Source organism: Hyperoodon ampullatus (assembly GCF_949752795.1).
Source record: "Hyperoodon ampullatus genome assembly, chromosome: 6".
In the NCBI taxonomy this organism is placed as follows: Eukaryota; Metazoa; Chordata; class Mammalia; order Artiodactyla; family Ziphiidae; genus Hyperoodon; species Hyperoodon ampullatus.
Window position 1 is genome coordinate 88,596,730 of NC_136919.1, and position 18,793 is coordinate 88,615,522.

The 18,793-nt window shown below is 40.9% G+C and overlaps 1 protein-coding gene across 1 annotated transcript in view; it reads left to right on the forward strand.

Moving 5' to 3' along the window:
• Positions 1-234: 234 nt before the first annotated feature.
• Positions 235-18,793, forward strand: part of SPATA31D1 (SPATA31 subfamily D member 1) — a gene marked incomplete at both ends in the record, with an annotated part of 47,756 nt that continues 29,197 nt past the window's right edge. Inside the window, 2 exon segments of the mRNA XM_079706720.1 lie at positions 235-291; positions 295-329. Coding sequence (XP_079562846.1) covers positions 235-291; positions 295-329 — 92 coding nt within the window.

Here is an 18,793-nt window from a genome sequence, read left to right on the forward strand (position 1 = left end):
GACCTGATTTCTGGTCAAAGGGGAAGCCAGTGTCCATGCCCACCATCTATCTCCTTGTAGCCCTGGCCCTAATGTACCAGTAGAGCAGAGGGGAGTGCACAGGGGTTATTTCTATTGCTTACAAAACCTTAAAAAGATCTTGAAAACCTTTTCAGATATTTTTTCTTTTTTTCTTTAGGCATAAACCTTCTCCCTCTGCCACTGGAGATACAGAGATAAATGGAATGATTTCTGCCTCCAAGATCTATCAGTCTAATGGGAAGATGGTCACCAAAAGAGCTAATTGTGATGTAGGTAATAAAGACCATTCTAAGGGGACTAAGTACCAGGTGAGCAGAGGAGAGGGGATATTCAACTCTATTGATCATATTGGGCTTGGGGGTGTGGAATGGGGCAAGATTAGTGGGGGGTTGAGAGAAGAGATAACATTTAAACTGGACCTTGAGGGATTTCCTTGGATGGTGGAGCAGTGGAAGGGTGTGTGTGTGTGTGTGTTTGTCTGCACGTAGTTGAGTTCAGAAAGAGAAAGACTGTGTGTTGTATGGTTGGAATGTGGGAACCAACTGAAGGGATATGTTGGGGAAAGAATGAGTTGAACAAATCTTGCGTCCTTATTTCATCAGTGAGAAAAAACAAAGATGTGGAAAAATTAGGTGCCCTGCTCTAAGTTCACAAAGATAAGAATGCAGGGAGTAATGGAAAAATGATGCAAAGGGAAAAAGTGATCTTTTGAGATGCTAAGAATGACAAAGCTTTCTGTATTCCTAGGAATACAGGTGATTTTATCATGATTTTAGACTGCCTATGTGTCAGAAAATATGCCATTGAGGGCCTGTCTGAGCAAAGATGTTGAAAGAGATGGTGCTTTAATAGTCTGTGCTGCCAGGTCAGCGTGGGCGAAGTGGGCCTTCGGCTTTTGTCATTTGTGATCTTACATAGGGTCACTGTTTCTTTGGTTTTCATTTTCAGCTTTTTTATTTCCAGATTTGTTTTGGTGATTAACTTTTGTCACATGTTTAGGTGAATTTTAGGTGAATAACATTTGTATTTAAATACATTTTGTATACTCTTTAGGCCAATTTCATTGGCCTGTGGTTAATGTTTTCTCCTTGAGGAATGTAATTCTGTTTTTGCTAAGAGACTCAATGGGGAAATTCTACTTTATCACCAGTTTTAAGTACTTTGAGTATTCTGTATCAATTACAATGATATTTGTTAGAATTTAGAGAATGAAATATATGTGCTGAATATTCGCTATTTGCCAATCCCACTGAGCTTTTCACTGGTCTCCATCCTGCTCTGTGCCCAGCACCGGCTGGGCTTCCTTGCCTTCTGCTATCCAAGGCATCAGCACATCAGAGAGAAGCTCAGCTCCATCCCTCTTTGGGCTTGGGTGACCACTCCCTCCCCTTCTCTCTGCAGGCCTGGGGATGCTAAGGCTCCCTCTGGTGTTTCTCCATCCTTCCTCCCTTTGCTGACCTTAGCCTCCCACTGCCCCACATCTTTGTAAACTCCTCAATTGCTCTGTATGAAAATTTCGCATTTCCTGGAGGACCCCACTGATGCATTATTTAGGTATGCTCAGAGAAAGTATATTGAAGATGCATATATGATAATTTGCATTCATATAGTACGTTTATTACATAAACTAAATTTAGTGGGGGTACAATTAGGAAACAACTTTTTTCTTTACATTAAAATGTAAGGCAAAACATTTTAAAAACATTCCTACAACTAACAACATGCTTTAGGACTTTTGCTTCCTCACCTCTTGAAAACAGCTCAGGCAGAATCATGTTTGGTTATTATTATTGAGTTATATTTTCAAGTATTAGAGAGCCTAGTTGAATCTTAAAAAAAAACACACACACAATGACTCTCCATCCTGCATACAGTTTAAAAGTTTCGCCCAAGTTCTTTGCTCTCTCCTCAGCTTAATTCTGACTCAAAGCTTGGGGTTTGGCAGTGGGAAAGATGGGCATTATCTGTACTTTCATTCTTTTCTTTTCTACCCTGTCCCACCAAACTCCAGTATTATGGATTTTTTTTTTTTTTTCCCTTTGGCCGTGCTACATGGCTTGCGGAATCTTAGTTCCCCGACCAGGGATCCAACCTGGGCCCTGGCACTGAAAGCACAGAGTCCTCACCACTGGACTGCCAGGGAATTCCCCTGGAATTTTTAAAATATCCAGCTTAAAGTAAGTAAGATACCAGCCTCCCTTATCTGACAAGCTCTGGCTTTTCTGAGTGATTCACTTGAAAGCTTCTTCAGTTGGCTCCAGGCTGGGTGAAAACATCCCTTTCTCATCTCTACATATAAATTCACCTTTGAAGAACTTTTTTTCTGATGAATCTCTAGTTTTCTCTTTCATATGCTGCTGGGGAGGTGAGCAATGGATGACTTTGGCCTCTTTTAATAATTTCTGAGAGGACGTGTCCCTAGATGATAGATGATGATCTGTTTCGATAGCTTTGAGGCTTTAGCTAAAATTTCCTGGTTAGACATCAAGAAATGTCTAATCTCACATCCTGTTATGTTTGCATATTTTAAAAGGCATATTAAGAAAAGAAAAAGATGATGGCCATTCTGACTGGTGTGTAGTTTTGATTTGCATTTCTCTAATGATTAGTGATGTTGAGCATTCTTTCATGTGTTTGTTGGCTATCCGTATATCTTCTTTAGAGAAATGTCTATTTAGGCCATCATCAAAAAATCTACAGACAATAAATGCTGAAGAGGGTGTGGAGAAAAGGAAACCCTCTTGCACTGTTGGTGGGAATGTAGACTGATACAGCCACTATGGAGAACAGTATGGAGGTTCCTTAGAAAGCTAAAAATAGAACTACCATATGACCCAGCAATCCCACTACTGGGCATATACTCTGAGAAAACCATAATTCAAAAAGAGTCATGTACCACAATGTTCATTGCATCTCTGTTTACAATAGCCAGGACATGGAAGCAACCTAAGTGTCCATCAAGAGATGAATGGATAAAGAAGATGTGACACATATATGCAATGGAATATTAGCCATAAAAAGAAACGAAATTGAGTTATTTGTAGTGAGGTGGTTGGACCTAGAGTCTATCTTACAGAGTGAAGTATGTCAGAAAGAGAAAAGCAAATACCATATGCTAACACATATATATGGAATCTAAGAAAAAAAATGGTCATGAAGAACCTAGGGGCAAGAGGGGAATAAAGATGCAGACCTACTTGAGAATGGACTTGAGGATATGGGGAGGGGGAAGGGTAAGCTGTGACAAAGCGAGAGAGTGGCATGGACATATATACACTACCAAACGTAAAATAGATAGCTAGTGGGAAGCAGCCACATAGCACAGGGAGATCAACTTGGTGCTTTGTGACCACCTAGAGGGGTGGGACAGGGAGGGTGGGAGGGAGACGCACAAGGGAGGAGATATGGGGATATATGTATATGTATAGCTGATTCACTTTGTTATAAAGCAGAAACTAACACACCATTGTAAAGCAATTATACTCCAATAAAGATGTTAAAAATAAATAAATAAAATAAAACGATAAAATAGAAAAGAAAAAGAAGAATGTAGATGGAAGAAAGTGAGAAAAAAAATTCATGAAAAAATAGAGGGAGACAACAATAAGGGAAAGTGGAGAGAGAAAAAACAAGAAAGAAGAGCTCTCATCTTGATGTCCTGAAGTCTTGCCTTGTATTAGTTGACTCTCAGTGTAACATTGCCCTTGGATGCTAAAGTGTGATATTTTATTTGGAAAGAGTTCAGTGTAGTGAAATAAGTGATAATTTCAAAAAGAAAAAACCAGACATTTAGGAACACTGTGCTAAATTGCTAAAATTTAGTTTTTAATTCTAGCAGACATTGAATTTGTTCCTTTACCATCCATTTCAGCTTCCTTGAGTGACAACCATGGACTTTAGGAGGAATGAACCTTATCTTCAGATCCAGAGGAGGGTCCTGCTTGATCTAAGCCTCTCAGAATAATCCCAGTTCCTTGTCATAGTGATTGATACAGGTTTAAGCCAGTCAGAGCATAGCAGTTCCCATCCTACAGACACTGTGTTGGAGTAGTCCAGTAAGAGTGAAGCCTGGGACTTTTGTATGATGATGTTTCCAAAAACTGGCTTTGGCCTTTGCTCTACCCTTGGATGTGACTGCGGAACCACCATAAGTGCTGCTGGCAGTCATTTTATGAGGCCAGCCCAAGAACAAAGCCAACATTTGAAGGCAGACGGAACTGAGGTAACTGCAGAAAAATTGAGCCAGAGCCTAGACCAAACCATGCCTGGGACCAACCCATGGAAAGTCCTATGGGCTTTTCAGTTACAGGAGCTAGTAAATTCCCTGAATTTTTAAAGCCAGTTGAATAGCTTTTCTGTTATTTGCCACAGAAATAATCTCAGTTGATAACACTTTTGTTGCATTTGATTAATTTAAACTGAATGAAAACAACCAGTCCTCAGTCCTCACTAAAAGACAGTATACATTTATAGTTTCTGAATATCGAATGCATTTATAGTTTGTTACATACGCAATGCAAAGGATTGAAACAAAAATCCCAAAAGCTGGACCTCATTGCTTCATTCACACAGAATAAGGGCTATGGAATTTCAAGGAACACAAACTTTAATATTAAAGTTACTTGAAGATAAAGGAAAAATTATAGATGAGCCAGAGCTGAAATGGTTTGAAAGAACGCAGCTATTTTGACATAAACTTCTGCCAACCTAGGCAGAATAGAAATGAAGAAAAACTGATATGAGTTTAAAGTCTACTGTTTGCCAGTTACTTTCATAAACATTATCGCACTGAATTTTTACAATAATCCTTTGAGATTGCTATTATCCCCTCCCCCACCTCCATCCCCATGTTACATTTGTGGAAACAGGCTCGGAAAGGAAAAGCAATTTGTTCAAGATAATATAGTTCTTTAGTATCAGAGGCAGGATTTGAGTCCAGATTATGTTCTTTCTACAAACTCGCTGTTTCTTTATAACAGCGGTCCCTAACCTTTTTGGCACCAGGGACTGGTTTCATGGAAGGCAATTTTTCCATGGACCCCGGGGTGGGGGATGGTTTCAGGATGATTCAAGCGCATTACATTTATGTGCACTTTATTTCATTGTAATATATAATGAAGTAATTATACAACTCACCATAATGCAGAATCAGTGGGAGCCCTGAGCTTGTTTTCACTTGCCACTCACTGATAGCGTTTTTTTTCTTGTTTGTTTGTTTGTTTGTTTTTCCCCATATCCCCTCACTCATGCGTCTCCCTCCCACCCTCCCTATCCCACCCCTCCAGGCGGTCACAAAGCACCGAGCTGATCTCCCTGTGCTATGCGGCTGCTTCCCACTAGCTATCTATTTTACGTTTGGTAGTGTATATATGACCATGCCACTCTCTCACTTCGTCCCAGCTTACCCTTCCCCCTCCCCATATCCTCAAGTCCATTCTCTAGTAGGTCTGTGTCTTTATTCCTGTCTTACCCCTATGTTCTTCAGGACATTTTTTTTTCTTAAATTCCATATATATGTGTCAGCATACAGTATTTGTCTTTCTGTTTCTGACTTACTTCACTCTGTATGACAGACTCTAGGTCCATCCACCTCATTACAAATAGCTCAATTTCGTTTCTTTTTATGGCTGAGTAATATTCCACTGTATATATGTGCCACATCTTCTTTATCCATTCATCCGATGATGGACACTTAGGTTGTTTCCATCTCTGGGCTATTGTAAATAGGGCTGCTATGAACATTTTGGTACATGACTCTTTTTGAATTATGGTTTTCTCAGGGTATATGCCTAGTAGTGGGATTGCTGGGTCATATGGTAGTTCTATTTGTAGTTTTTTAAGGAACCTCCATACTGTTCTCCATAGTGGCTGTACCAATTCACATTCCCACGAGCAGTGCAAGAGTGTTCCCTTTTTTCCACACCCTCTCCAACATTTATTGTTTCTACATTTTTTGATGATGGCCATTCTGACTGGTGTGAGATGATATCTCATTGTAGTTTTGATTTGCATTTCTCTAATGATTAAAGATGTTGAGCATTCTTTCATGTGTTTGTTGGCAGTCTGTATATCTTCTGTGGAGAAATGTCTATTTAGGTCTTCTGCCCATTTTTGGATTGGATTGTTTGTTTTTTTGCTATTGAGCTGCATGAGCTGCTTATAAATTTTGGAGCTTAATCCTTTGTCAGTTGCTTCATTTGCAAATATTTTCTCCCATTCTAAGGGTTGTCTTTTGGTCTTGTTTGTGGTTTCCTTTGCTGTGCAAAAGCTTTTAAGTTTCATTAGGTCCCATGTGTTTATTTTTGTCTTTATTTCCATTTCTCTAGGAGGTGGGTCCAAAAGGATCTTGCTGTGATTTATGTCATAGAGTGTTCTGCCTATGTTTTCCTCTAAGAGTTTGATAGTGTCTGGCCTTACATTTAGGTCTTTAATCCATTTTGAGCTTATTTTTGTGTATGGTGTTAGGGAGTGATCTAATCTCATACGTTTACATGTCTCTGTCCAGTTTTTCCAGCACCACTTATTGAAGAGACTGTCCTTTCTCCACTGTATATTCCTGCCTCCTTTATCAAAGATAAGGCGACCATATGTGCGTGGGTTTATCTCTGGGCTTTCTATCCTGTTCCACTGATCTATCTTTCTGTTTTTGTGCCAGTACCATACTGTCTTGATTACTGTAGCTTTCTAGTATAGTCTGAAGTCAGGGAGCCTGATTCCTCCAGCTCCATTTTTCGTTCTCAAGATTACTTTGGCTATTCGGGGTCTTTTGTGTTTCCATACAAATTGTGAAATCTTTTGTTCTAGTTCTGTGGAAAATGCCAGTGGTAGTTTGATAGGGATTGCATTGAATCTGTAGATTGCTTTGGGTAGTATAGTCATTTTCACAATGTTGATTCTTCCAATCCAAGAACATGGTATATCTCTCCATCTATTTGTATCATCTTTAATTTCTTTCATCAGTGTCTTATAATTTTCTGCATACAGGTCTTTTGTCTCCTTAGGTAGGTTTATTCCTAGATATTTTATTCTTTTTGTTGCAATGGTAAATGGGAGTGTTTCCTTGATTTCACTTTCAGATTTTTCATCATTAATATATAGGAGTGCCAGAGATTTCTGTGCATTAATTTTGTATCCTGCTACTTTACCAAATTCATTGATTAGCTCTAGTAGTTTTCTGGTAGCATCTTTAGGATTCTCTATGTATAGTATCATGTCATCTGCAAACAGTGACAGCTTTACTTCTTCTTTTCCGATTTGGATTCCTTTTATTTCCTTTTCTTCTCTGATTGCTGTTGCTAAAACTTCCAAAACTATGTTGAATAAGAGTGGTGAAAGTGGGCAGCCTTGTCTTGTTCGTGATCTTAGTGGAAATGGTTTCAGTTTTTCACCATTGAGGACGATGTTGGCTGTGGGTTTGTCATATATGGCCTTTATTATGTTGAGGAAAGTTCCCTCTATGCATACTTTCTGCAGGGTTTTTATCATAAATGGGTGTTGAATTTTGTCGAAAGCTTTCTCTGCATCTATTGAGATGATCATATGGTTTTTCTCCTTCAATTTGTTAATATGGTGTATCACGTTGATTGATTTGCGTATATAGAAAAATCCTTGCATTCCTGGAATAAACCCCAATTGATCATGGTGTATGATCCTTTTAATGTGCTGTTGGATTCTGTTTGCTTGTATTTTGTTGAGGATTTTTGCATCTATGTTCATCAGTGATATTGGCCTGTACTTTTCTTTCTTTGTGACATCCTTGTCTGGTTTTGGTATCAAGGTGATGGTGGCCTCGTAGAATGAGTTTGGGAGTGTTCCTTCCTCTGCTATATTTTGGAAGAGTTTGAGAAGGATAGGTGTTAGGTCTTCTCTAAATGTTTGATAGAATTCGCCTGTGAAGCCATCTGGTCCTGGGCTTTTGTTTGTTGGAAGATTTTTTATCACAGTTTCAATTTCAGTGCTTGTGATTGGTCTGTTCATATTTTCTATTTCTTCCTGATTCAGTCTTGGCAGGTTGTGCATTTCTAAGAATTTGTCCATTTCTTCCAGGTTGTCCATTTTATTGGCATAGAGTTGCTTGTAGTAATCTCTCATGATCTTTTGTATTTCTGCAGTGTCAGTTGTTACTTCTCCTTTTTCATTTCTAATTCTATTGATTTGAGTCTTCTCCCTTTTTTTCTTGATGAGTCTGGCTAATGGTTTATCAATGTTGTTTATCTTCTCGAAGAACCAGCTTTTAGTTTTATTGATCTTTGCTATCGTTTCCTTCATTTCTTTTTCATTTATTTCCGATCTGATTTTTATGATTTCTTTCCTTCTGCTAATTTTGAGGTGTTTTTGTTCTTCTTTCTCTAATTGCTTTAGGTGCAAGGTTAGGTTGTTTATTCAAGATGTTTCCTGTTTCTTAAGGTGGGTTTGTATTGCTATAAACTTCCCTCTTAGAACTGCTTTTGCTGCATCCCATAGGTTTTGGTTCATCATGTCTCCATTGTCATTTGTTTCTAGGTATTTTTAAATTTCCTCTTTGATTTCTTCAGTGATCACTTCGTTATTAAGTAGTGTATTGTTTAGCATCCATGTGTTTGTATTTTTTTACAGATCTTTTCCTGTAATTGATATCTAGTCTCATAGCATTGTGGTTGGAAAAGATACTTGATACAATTTCAATTTTCTTAAATTTACCAAGGCTTGATTTGTGACCCAAGTTATGATCTATCCTGGAGAATGTTCCATGAGCACTTGAGAAAAATGTGTGTTCTGTTGTTTTTGGATGGAATGTCCTATAAATATCAATTAAGTCCATCTTGTTTAATGTATCATTTAAAGCTTGTGTTTCCTTATTTATTTTCATTTTGGATGATCTGTCCATTGGTGAAAGTGGGGTGTTAAAGTCCCCTATTATGAATGTGTTACTGTCGATTTCCCCTTTTATGGCTGTTAGTATTTGCCTTATGTATTGAGGTGCTCCTGTGTTGGGTGCATAAATATTTACAATTGTTATATCTTCTTCTTGGATCGATCCCTTGATCATTATGTAGTGTCCTTCTTTGTCTCTTCTAGTAGTCTTTATTTTAAAGTCTATTTTGTCTGATATGAGAATTGCTACTCCAGCTTTCTTTTGGTTTCCATTTGCATGGAATATCTTTTTCCATCTCCTTACTTTCAGTCTGTATGTGTCTCTAGGTCTGAAGTGGGTCTCTTGTAGACAGCATATATATGGGTCTTGTTTTTGTATCCATTCAGCCAATATGTGTCTTTTGGTGGGAGCATTTAGTCCATTTACATTTAGGGTAATTAACGATATGTATGTTCCTATTCCTATTTTCTTAATTGTTTTGGGTTCGTTATTGTAGGTCTTTTCCTTCTGTTGTGTTTCTTGCCTAGAGAAGTTCCTTTAGCATTTGTTGTAAAGCTGGTTTGGTGGTGCTGAACTCTCTCAGCTTTTGCTTGTCTGTAAACGTTTTAATTTCTCCATCAAATCTGAATGAGATCCTTGCTGGGTAGAGTAATCTTGGTTGCAGGTTTCTCTCCTTCATCACTTTAAATATGTCCTGCCAGTCCCTTTGGCTTGCAGAGTTTCTGCTGAAAGGTCAGCTGTTAACCGTATGGGGATTCCCTTGTGTGTTATTTGTTGTTTTTCCCTTGCTGCTTTTAATATGTTTTCTTTGTATTTAATTTTTGACAGTTTGATTAATATGTGTCTTGGCGTATTTCTCCTTGGATTTATCCTGTATGGGACTCTCTGTGCCTCCTGGACTTGACTGACTATTTCCTTTCCCATATTAGGGAAGTTTTCAACTATAATCTCTTCAAATATTTTCTCAGTCCCTTTCTTTTTCTCTTCTTCTTCTGGAACCCCTATAATTCGAATGTTGGTGCGTTTAATGTTGTCCCAGAGGTCTCTGAGACTGTCCTCTGTTCTTTTCATTCTTTTTTCTTTATTTTGCTCTGCATCAGTTATTTCCACTATTTTATCTTCCACATCTCTTATCCATTCTTCTGCCTCAGTTATTCTGCTATTGATCCCATCTAGAGTATTTTTCATTTCATTTATTGTGTTTTTAATCGTTGCTTGATTCATCTTTTGTTCTTCTAGGTCCTTGTTAACTGTTTCTTGCATTTTGTCTATTCTATTTCCAAGATTTTGGATCATCTTTACTATCATTATTCTGAATTATTTTTCAGGTTGACGGCCTATTTCCTCTTCATTTGTTAGGTCTGGTGGGTTTTTATCTTGCTCCTTCTCCTGCTGTGTGTTTTACTGTCTTCTCATTTTACTTATCTTACTGTGTTTGGGGTCTCCTTTTTGCAGGCTGCAGGTTCGTAGTTCCCATTGTTTTTGGTGTCTGTCCCCAGTGGCTAAGGCTGGTTCAGTGGGTTGTGTAGGCTTCCTGGTGGAGGGGACTAGTGCCTGTGTTCTGGTGGATGAGCCTGGATCTTGTCTTTCTGGTGGGCAAGTCCATGTCTGGTGGTGTGTTTTGGGGTGTCTGTGGACTTTTTATGATTTTAGGCAGCCTCTCTGCTAGTGCGTGGCGTTGTGTTCCTGTCTTGGTAGTTGTTTGGCATAGGGTGTCTAGCAATGTAGCTTGCTGGTCGTTGAGTGAAGCTGGGTGCTGGTGTTGAGATGGAGATCTCTGGAAGATTTTCGCCATTTGATATTATGTGTAGCTTGGAGGTCTCTTGTGGACCAGTGTCCTGAAGTTGGCTCTCCCACCTCAGAGGCACAGCACTGACTCCTGGCTGCAGTGCCAAGAACCTTTCATCCACACGGCTCCTCAATTTGGGATCATTCGTTGTCTATTCATGTATTCCACAGATGCAGGGTACATCAAGTTGATTGTGGAGCTTTAATCTGCTGCTTCTGAGGCTGCTGGGAGAGATTTCCCTTTCTCTTCTTTGTTCTCACAGCTCCCGGGTCTCAGCTTTGGATTTGGCCCCGTCTCTCCGTGTAGGTCGCCGGAGGGCGTCTGTTCTTCACTCAGACAGGACAGGGTTAAAGGAGCAGCCGCTTTGGGGACTCTGGCTCACTCAGGCCGCGGGGGAGGGAGGGGTACGGAGTGCGGGGCGAGCCTGCGGCGGAAGAGGCCAGCGTGACGTTGCACCAGCCCGAGGCGCGCCGTGCGTTCTCCCAGGGAAGCCGTCCGTGGATCCCGGGACCCTGGCAGTGATGGGCTACACAGGCTCCCCGGAAGGGGGGCGTGGACAGTGACTTGCGCTCGCACACAGGCCTCGTGGCGGCGGCAGCAGCCCCAGCGTCCCACGCCCATCTCTGGGGTCCGTGCTTTCAGCTGCGGATCGCGCCCGTCTGCACTGATAGGGTTTTGATATGAGTCTGCAAGCAATTGATTTATCATGGTCTCTGTGCAGTCAAACCTCTCTGCTAATGAAAATCTGTATTTGCAGCCACTCCCCAACGCTAGCATCACTGCCTCAGCTCCACCTCAGATCATCAGGTGTTAGATTCTCATACGGAGCGGGCAACCTAGATCCCTCACATGTGTAGTTCACAGCAGGGTTTGAGCTCCTATGAGAATCTAATGCTGCCACTGATCTGACAGGAGGCGGAGCTCAGGCAGTAATGCGAGCCATGGGGAGCGGCTGTAAATACAGATGAAGCTTTGCTCACTCGCCCGCCTCTCTCCTCCTGCTGTGTGGCCTGGTTCCTAACAGGCCACGGACCGGTACTGGTCCATGGCCCGGGGGTTGGGGCTTTATAAGATATAGCTGGAAACTACAGGGGTCTGTAATGCCAGCCAGGGTTGGAGCAACTTAGAATGCATTTAGTAGTTGCTTTGTGTGCCAGAGGTCTTTTAGATTGCAGACCCTGAGCTTTAGCTTTTTTGGTATTATTTAATTTACAAACAAGTCTAGCCCTCTGCCTTGGGAATAGCAAACACAAAGGAAGAATTGGATTCAGTAGTGTTTGCTTCCATATAACCTAACCAAACATAGGATGCCTTATTCTGATGCACTGCTTCCTTCTCGTTTTCCTAAAAAGATTCATGAACCCTCTGCCAATATGATAAGTGTTGGGGGAAATGAGTTTCTGAATTGTCATTCTAGGAATTGCCTTTTGCAGCTGAAACTTCACCACTTAGTCAAGCCTTCCCCTACCATCTGCTCAGCTCCAAAACTGCTGCAAAGGTTGAGAGGATCTGCTTAAATTACAAAGAATCATATCTATGATAGAAATTCCATGCCATGAAATCTTCTCTTATTTTCCCAGCTTGTCTGACACTGGCTCCAGAGGACCACACTTTTAGGATCACCAGGGTACTATCGCAAGGTGTCAGGTCTTCAAAGGCAGCCTTTCATCAACAGATGATCGTTTCCAAATATTCATTGGAACTAACCTCATAATCCAAACTTGCAAACTCATCTTGTCCCCAGCTCTGGGCCAAACAGGTCTGAGAGAATTTAAGGAAATCTCCATCAGTTTTTTTTTTTTTTTTTTTTTGCGGTACGCGGGCCTCTCACTGTTGTGGCCTATCCGGACGCGCAGGCTCAGCGGCCATGGCTCACGGGCCCAGCTGCTCCGCGGCATGTGGGATCTTCCCGGACCGGGGCACGAACCCGTGTCCCCTGCATCAGCAGGCGGACTCTCAACCACTGCGCCACCAGGGAAGCCCTCCATCAGTTTTGATGGCTTAATATCATCTTAGTCTGTTGGTATTTGTGGAAGTGACTAACCGGGCACACAGCAGGCATTGTCCTTCAGGTCTAATTGTCAGACTCTTCCCCAGTTTTTGTGAGTAAACCTGTCTTACGCCATTGTTCTAGAGCCTACATGCCTATCTTTTCTCCCTGTGCTCAACCTGTTAGTTTAGCAAGGGCTGAAGTTCTTTATTATCAGTTCAGCCCTTGTAAAGGCCTGTGTAGGTCTTTGATGCTTGCTTCCATGTCTCTCTAACATTTATTCCTTCATTTGTCCACTCACTCATTCATTCAATATGTTCATTTATTAGACAGTTTTTGCCAGTTTGTTAATGCTGGTCATGGCGATTCAAAATGTCTCAGGTCATGCTCCCTAGAAGCAGAGATTGATGTGGGTATTCTTAGCAAGCCATTTAATCCTGAGGGAATGTTGTAAATGTGGTGGGGAAACAGAATAGGGCAGGGGGAGAAGCTAAGCTATGATGTGATTTCATGGGACACTCTGGAGAGTGAATGGTACCATACAAGTTATTCTCCCCATTGGCAAGGGGGCTGGGCTGTTACAACCCTGCTATCGGTCACTGGTTGGCTATGGACCACCCTTGGAGGTGGGTATGAGTAGAGGCTAATGTGAGCTCGCAAGCACCGCCAGACAGTTCTGTCAGGCAAGGACAGTTTCTCTGGGAGGCTTGGAGTGTGAGCCATGCACTCATGACATCTGAGACACTATAATGACAAAGTGGATCTAGGTGGAGCATCAATGGTATCTGCATCACAGTGATACCTGATATTGAGTCTCTGAGTGACTCCATAGAAATGGGTCATTGTAAAACAACGTGGAGATGGAGTGATAGAGCTATGCACGTAAGGAGCACATAAACCAAGCTAGGTGTGAGTACGTGGGGGGATGGAATAGGGGTGAGATGGAGGAGAAAATTCGCTCAAGGAAAATTTCCCCAAGACAAATGATTCATAAATTGAGGCCTGAAGGGTAATAAGATGGTTGATGGAAGAGGGAGGAAATTTCCACCAGAGAGCATGAGCATGAACATTGGTAAATAGGGCTGCATTACGACTTTTGTGTGCCTTAAGCACTTTAGCCTCTCCTGAGCCCCCTCCTCCATAAAAAATATTAAAAATTGTATGTTATGACTATACTGATATAAATATCAGTATAATCCAGGTTGGATTATATTTATTTTTTCTTTAGATTCTAAAAGAGATTGAAACATTTTCATAGTCCCCTAAAGGTACCTTGACCCTGTGCTTCTTATGCCTAAATGGACGTGTGGGCCCTGTCAGTGAAGGAAGGAACATGTGAGAAGGCAATCCTGAATAGATCAGTGCTGCTGGATGCTAAGTGTGCAGCTGTTTCTGTCTCCTGGCCTTTGCTCCCATCTGCTGCCTGCCTGCATTTCAACTAACCCTTATCACCGCCTTCCCCTAAGACCATGCTCTCCTGAGACTGGACTGGGTTGGATAGTGTCTCCCCCAAATTCAAATCCACTCAGAACCTTAGAATGTCATTATTTAGAAATAGGATCTTTTCAGATGTAATTAGTCAAATTCACGTGAACATCTTAGAATAGATTGAGCCTATAATCCAAGGACTGGTGTTCTTATAAGAAGAGATGACACAGAGAGAGGAAGGCCATGTGATGTTTGAGGCAGAGATTAGAACAATGCAGCTACAAGACAAGGAATACCAAGAATTGCCTGCAGTTATCAGAAGCTAGGCGAGAGGCATGGAACAGATTCTTCCCTAGAGCCCTTAGAGGGAGCCTGGCCCTGCTGACACCTTGCTGTTGAATTTCTGGTCTCCAGACTGCAAAAGAATAAATTTATGTTGTTTTAGCCACCCAACTGTGTCATGGTGGAACTTAGTTACGGTAATCCTAGGAATCTGGTGTAGACAGTCTCTGTAGAATGTCTCACCTGAATCTCAGGTGTTCCTGGTTATGAGTGGGCACAGTCAGGCCCTGATTCATCACCTCTTTTCCCCATTACTTTCTGAAGTAGCTGTCCACTTTCCAGCACTGATAGTTAGTCCCTGAGTACTGAAGAGCAAGGAGATGAGTGGACAGACCAGATAAGTTGCTAAGGTAGCTTTTGTTTCACCGGGCAGTTTCCTTCATTTACTCATTGTATCACACTTACTTTCAGCAGTGCTGGGTGCTGGAAGAAAAGGGAGCATTGTTTTCAAAGTTTCAAAGAAAAATGTTCGCTTTGGGGGGCAGGAGGAGGAAAGGAAGCTAGGTACAGTAAATGTACTGTTTAATATTTTTCTTTTATCCCTAATTCCAAAAAGCCTGTCCAAAAAAAAAAAAAAAAAAAACAGGCTTTCCCAGTTTCCTAGCCATTTAACAAAAAACTTAATGTGTAATTAATGTGTAAAAAAATTGTTACATGTGTAATACATGTAAATGTGAAGATAACATGCTGCAACATCTCATAAACTATGTGCTACTGGAGGGGAGGGGCCACATCTTTCTCTTCTTAGTGCTCAGAGTCTGGCACAGTACCTGGAACATCATAATCCTCCAGTAAATGTTTTCTGAATGAATTAATCTGCCATACATTCATTCCCAAGGTGATTTAGCTCATTGGGGTCATGGGGCAGATGTCCCTCATTGCATCACATGCACAAGACCTAAGGTTGCATCTTTTTTTGTGTGTGTGATAAATTTATTTATTTATTTATTATTTATTTTTGGCTGTGTTGGGTCTTCATTGCTGCGAACAGGCTTTCTCTAGTTGAGGCGAGTGAGGGCTACTCTTCATTGTGGTGTGTGGGCTTCTCATTGCGGTGGCTTCTCTTGTTGTGGAGCACAGACTGTAGGCGCACAGGCTTCAGCAGTTGTGGCACACAGGCTCAGTAGTTGTGGCTCGCGGGCTCTAGAGCACAGGCTCAATAGTTATGGTGCACGGGCTTAGTTGCTCCGCAGCATGTGGGATCTTCCTGGACCAGGGCTCGAACCCGTGTCCCCTGCATTGGCAGGTGGATTCTTTTTTTTTTTTTTTTTTGCGGTAGGCGGGCCTCTCACTGTTGTGGCCTCTCCCCTTGCGGAGCACAGGCTCCGGAGCACAGGCTCAGTGGCCATGGCTCACGGGCCCAGCCGCTCCGCGGCATGTGGGATCTTCCCAGACCGGGGCACGAACCCGTGTCCCCTGCATCGGCAGGCGGACTCTCAACCACTGCGCCACCAGGGAAGCCCTGGCAGGTGGATTCTTAACCACTGCACCACCAGGGAAGTCCCGTAAGGTTGCATCTTTTAGATGGGACAACAATTTTTTTGGTGCAAGTGTATGAATGAATAGCTATATTGTCTAGATATTACCTCCAAACAAGCTCACAAGATCAAATACTCTCCACTTACATGTCAGTATGCTCGACAAAGGTACTGTCCTTTATATACAGTAATACTAGTACAAAATTATAATTTTACAATGGAAATTTTTTGTTTATGATTGAAAACACATCATTTTTAGTAGGTTTACTGGATATGGAGAGTAATTTGAACATTTATGGAGTGTCTATTATGAACCAGGACTATGGTAAGCACTGTATATGCAATATCTCCTTCAGTCATCACAACTTACCTATGAGGTTATTATTATCACCACTTTACTGGGAAGAAAACTTACATTAGACTAATTAATTAATTAGCCCATAAATTTGCAGAGCTGGGGTTCAGATAGTTGTTTTTCTAACTGCAAAATGATTTGCTGTTGAATCTCAAGCTTTATTGTACTAAAAAACATCTAGGGGAGTTTGACAAAAATACAGATTCTTAGGTCTTACTACTAGAGAACCAACAAGTCTAAGGTAGGCTCAAGTATCTATATCTTTAAGTATCACCCAGGTGACTTGGATGCAAGTGGCCCATGGGCCACACTTTGAGAAACACTGCTTTGTACTATGAGATGTCAAATACACAGTGTGAATTATTCTTTTTTATCTAATGTCTTTGATTTAACATAATTTTCCCCCTTGTGGCTGTCTTGTTTTTCCAGCATTATTTATTGTAATGGCCATTCTTTCCTCACTTCTTGTAGTTTCATTTTTGTCATAAATCAAGTGTCCATATATATGGGTTCTGAACATGACCCTCCTGTTTTATTTTTTTCTGTATAATTCTTATCATCCATTGTAAACACTCTTGGAGAAATTACACTGTAGACCAAAGGGTAAGAAACATTGGAAAACCTCATGGATCTTTTTGTGACTGGACACAATATCTGTAAAATTTAGAGATGGCCATTTGCAAAGCAATGCCCAGCATTTCCTGGAATCCTCATTTAAATGTATCTATTTGGTCTACCAAGTACAATTTCTAGTATTTTTAGAAATCTGTCTACAGTTCAGTAACACTCAGGAATTACTCTTTTTCCCTCTCCATATTTGTAGCTCTCACTCCCCAAGACCTCTTTTACCAAATAAGCATTACAACATTTGGGAAAGAAGTCATCTTTTTTTAAAAATTAAAATTTGTATGGAAACACAAAAGACCCCAAATAGCCAAAGCAATCCTGAGAAAGAAAAATGGAGCTGAAGTCAGGCTCCCTGACTTCAGACTATACTACAAAGGTACAGTCATCAAAACAGTATGGTACTGGCACAAAAACAGATATATAGTTAAATGGAACAGGATAGAAAGCCCAGAAAGAAACTCATGCACCTATGGTCAATTAGTCTACAACAAAGGAGACAAGACTATACAATGGAGAAAAGACAGTCTCTTTAATAAATGGTGCTGGGAAAACTGGACAGCTACATGTAAAATAAAGAAATTAGGGGAATTCCCTGGCAGTCCAGTGGTTAGGACTCAACACTTTCAGTCACAGGGCCCGGGTTCAATCCCTGGTCATGGAACTAAGATCCTGAAAGCCATGCCATGTGAACAAAGAAAGAAAGAAAGAAAGAAAGAAAGAAATTAGAACATTCTCTAACACCACACACAAAAATAAACTCAAAATGAATCAAAGGCCTAAATGTAAGGCCAGACACTATAAAACTCTTAGAGGAAAACATAGAACACTCTTTTACATAAATCACAACAATATCTTTTTTGATCCACCTCCTAGAGCAATGAAAATAAAAATAAAAATAAACAAATGGGACCTAATTCAACTTAAAAACTTCTGCATGGCAAAGGAAACCATAAACAAAATGAAAAGACAACCCACAGAATGGGAGAAAATATTTACAAATGATCCAACTGACAAGGGATTAATCTCCAAAATTTACGAACAGCTCATGCAGCTCTATGTAAAAAAAAAAAAAACAAAACCCGACAAACAACCTAATTAAAAAATGGGCAGAAGATCTAAATAGACATTTCTCCAAAGAAGACATACAGATGGCCAAAAAGTACATGAAAAGATGCTCAACATCACTAATTATCAGAGAAATGCAAATCAAAACTACAGTGAGGTATCACCTCACACTGGTCAGAATGGCCATCACCAAAAGTCTGCAAACAGGGACTTCCCTGGTGGCCCAGTGGTTAAGACTTGTGCTCCCAATGCAGGGGACCTCGGTTCAATCCCTGATCAGGGAACTAGATCCCGCATGCTGCAACTAAGAGCCTGCATGCCGCAACTAAAAGATCCTGCACACTGCAACTAAAAGATCCCGTATACCGTAAGGAAGATCCTGCATGTGGCAACTAAGGCCCGGCACAGCCAAATAAATAAATAAATATTTTTAAAGAAAAGCCTACAAACAATAAATGCTGGAGAGGGTGTAGAGAAAAGGGAACCCTGTTGCACTGTTGGTGAGAATGTAAATTGGTACAGCCACTGTGGAGATCAGTGTGGAGGTTCCTTAAAAAACAAAAAATAGAACTACCACATCATCCAGCAATCCCACTCCTGGGCATTTATCTGGAGAAAACCATAATTTGAAAAGATACATGCACTCCAATGTTTACTGCAGCACTATTTACAATAGCTAAGACATGGAAGCAACCTAAATGTCCATCAACAGTGGAATGGACAAAAGATGTAGTACATATATACAATGGAATACTACCCAGTCATAAAAAAGAACAAAATAATGCCATTTGCAGCAACATGTATGGACCTAGAGATTATCATACTAAGTAAATCAGATAGAGAA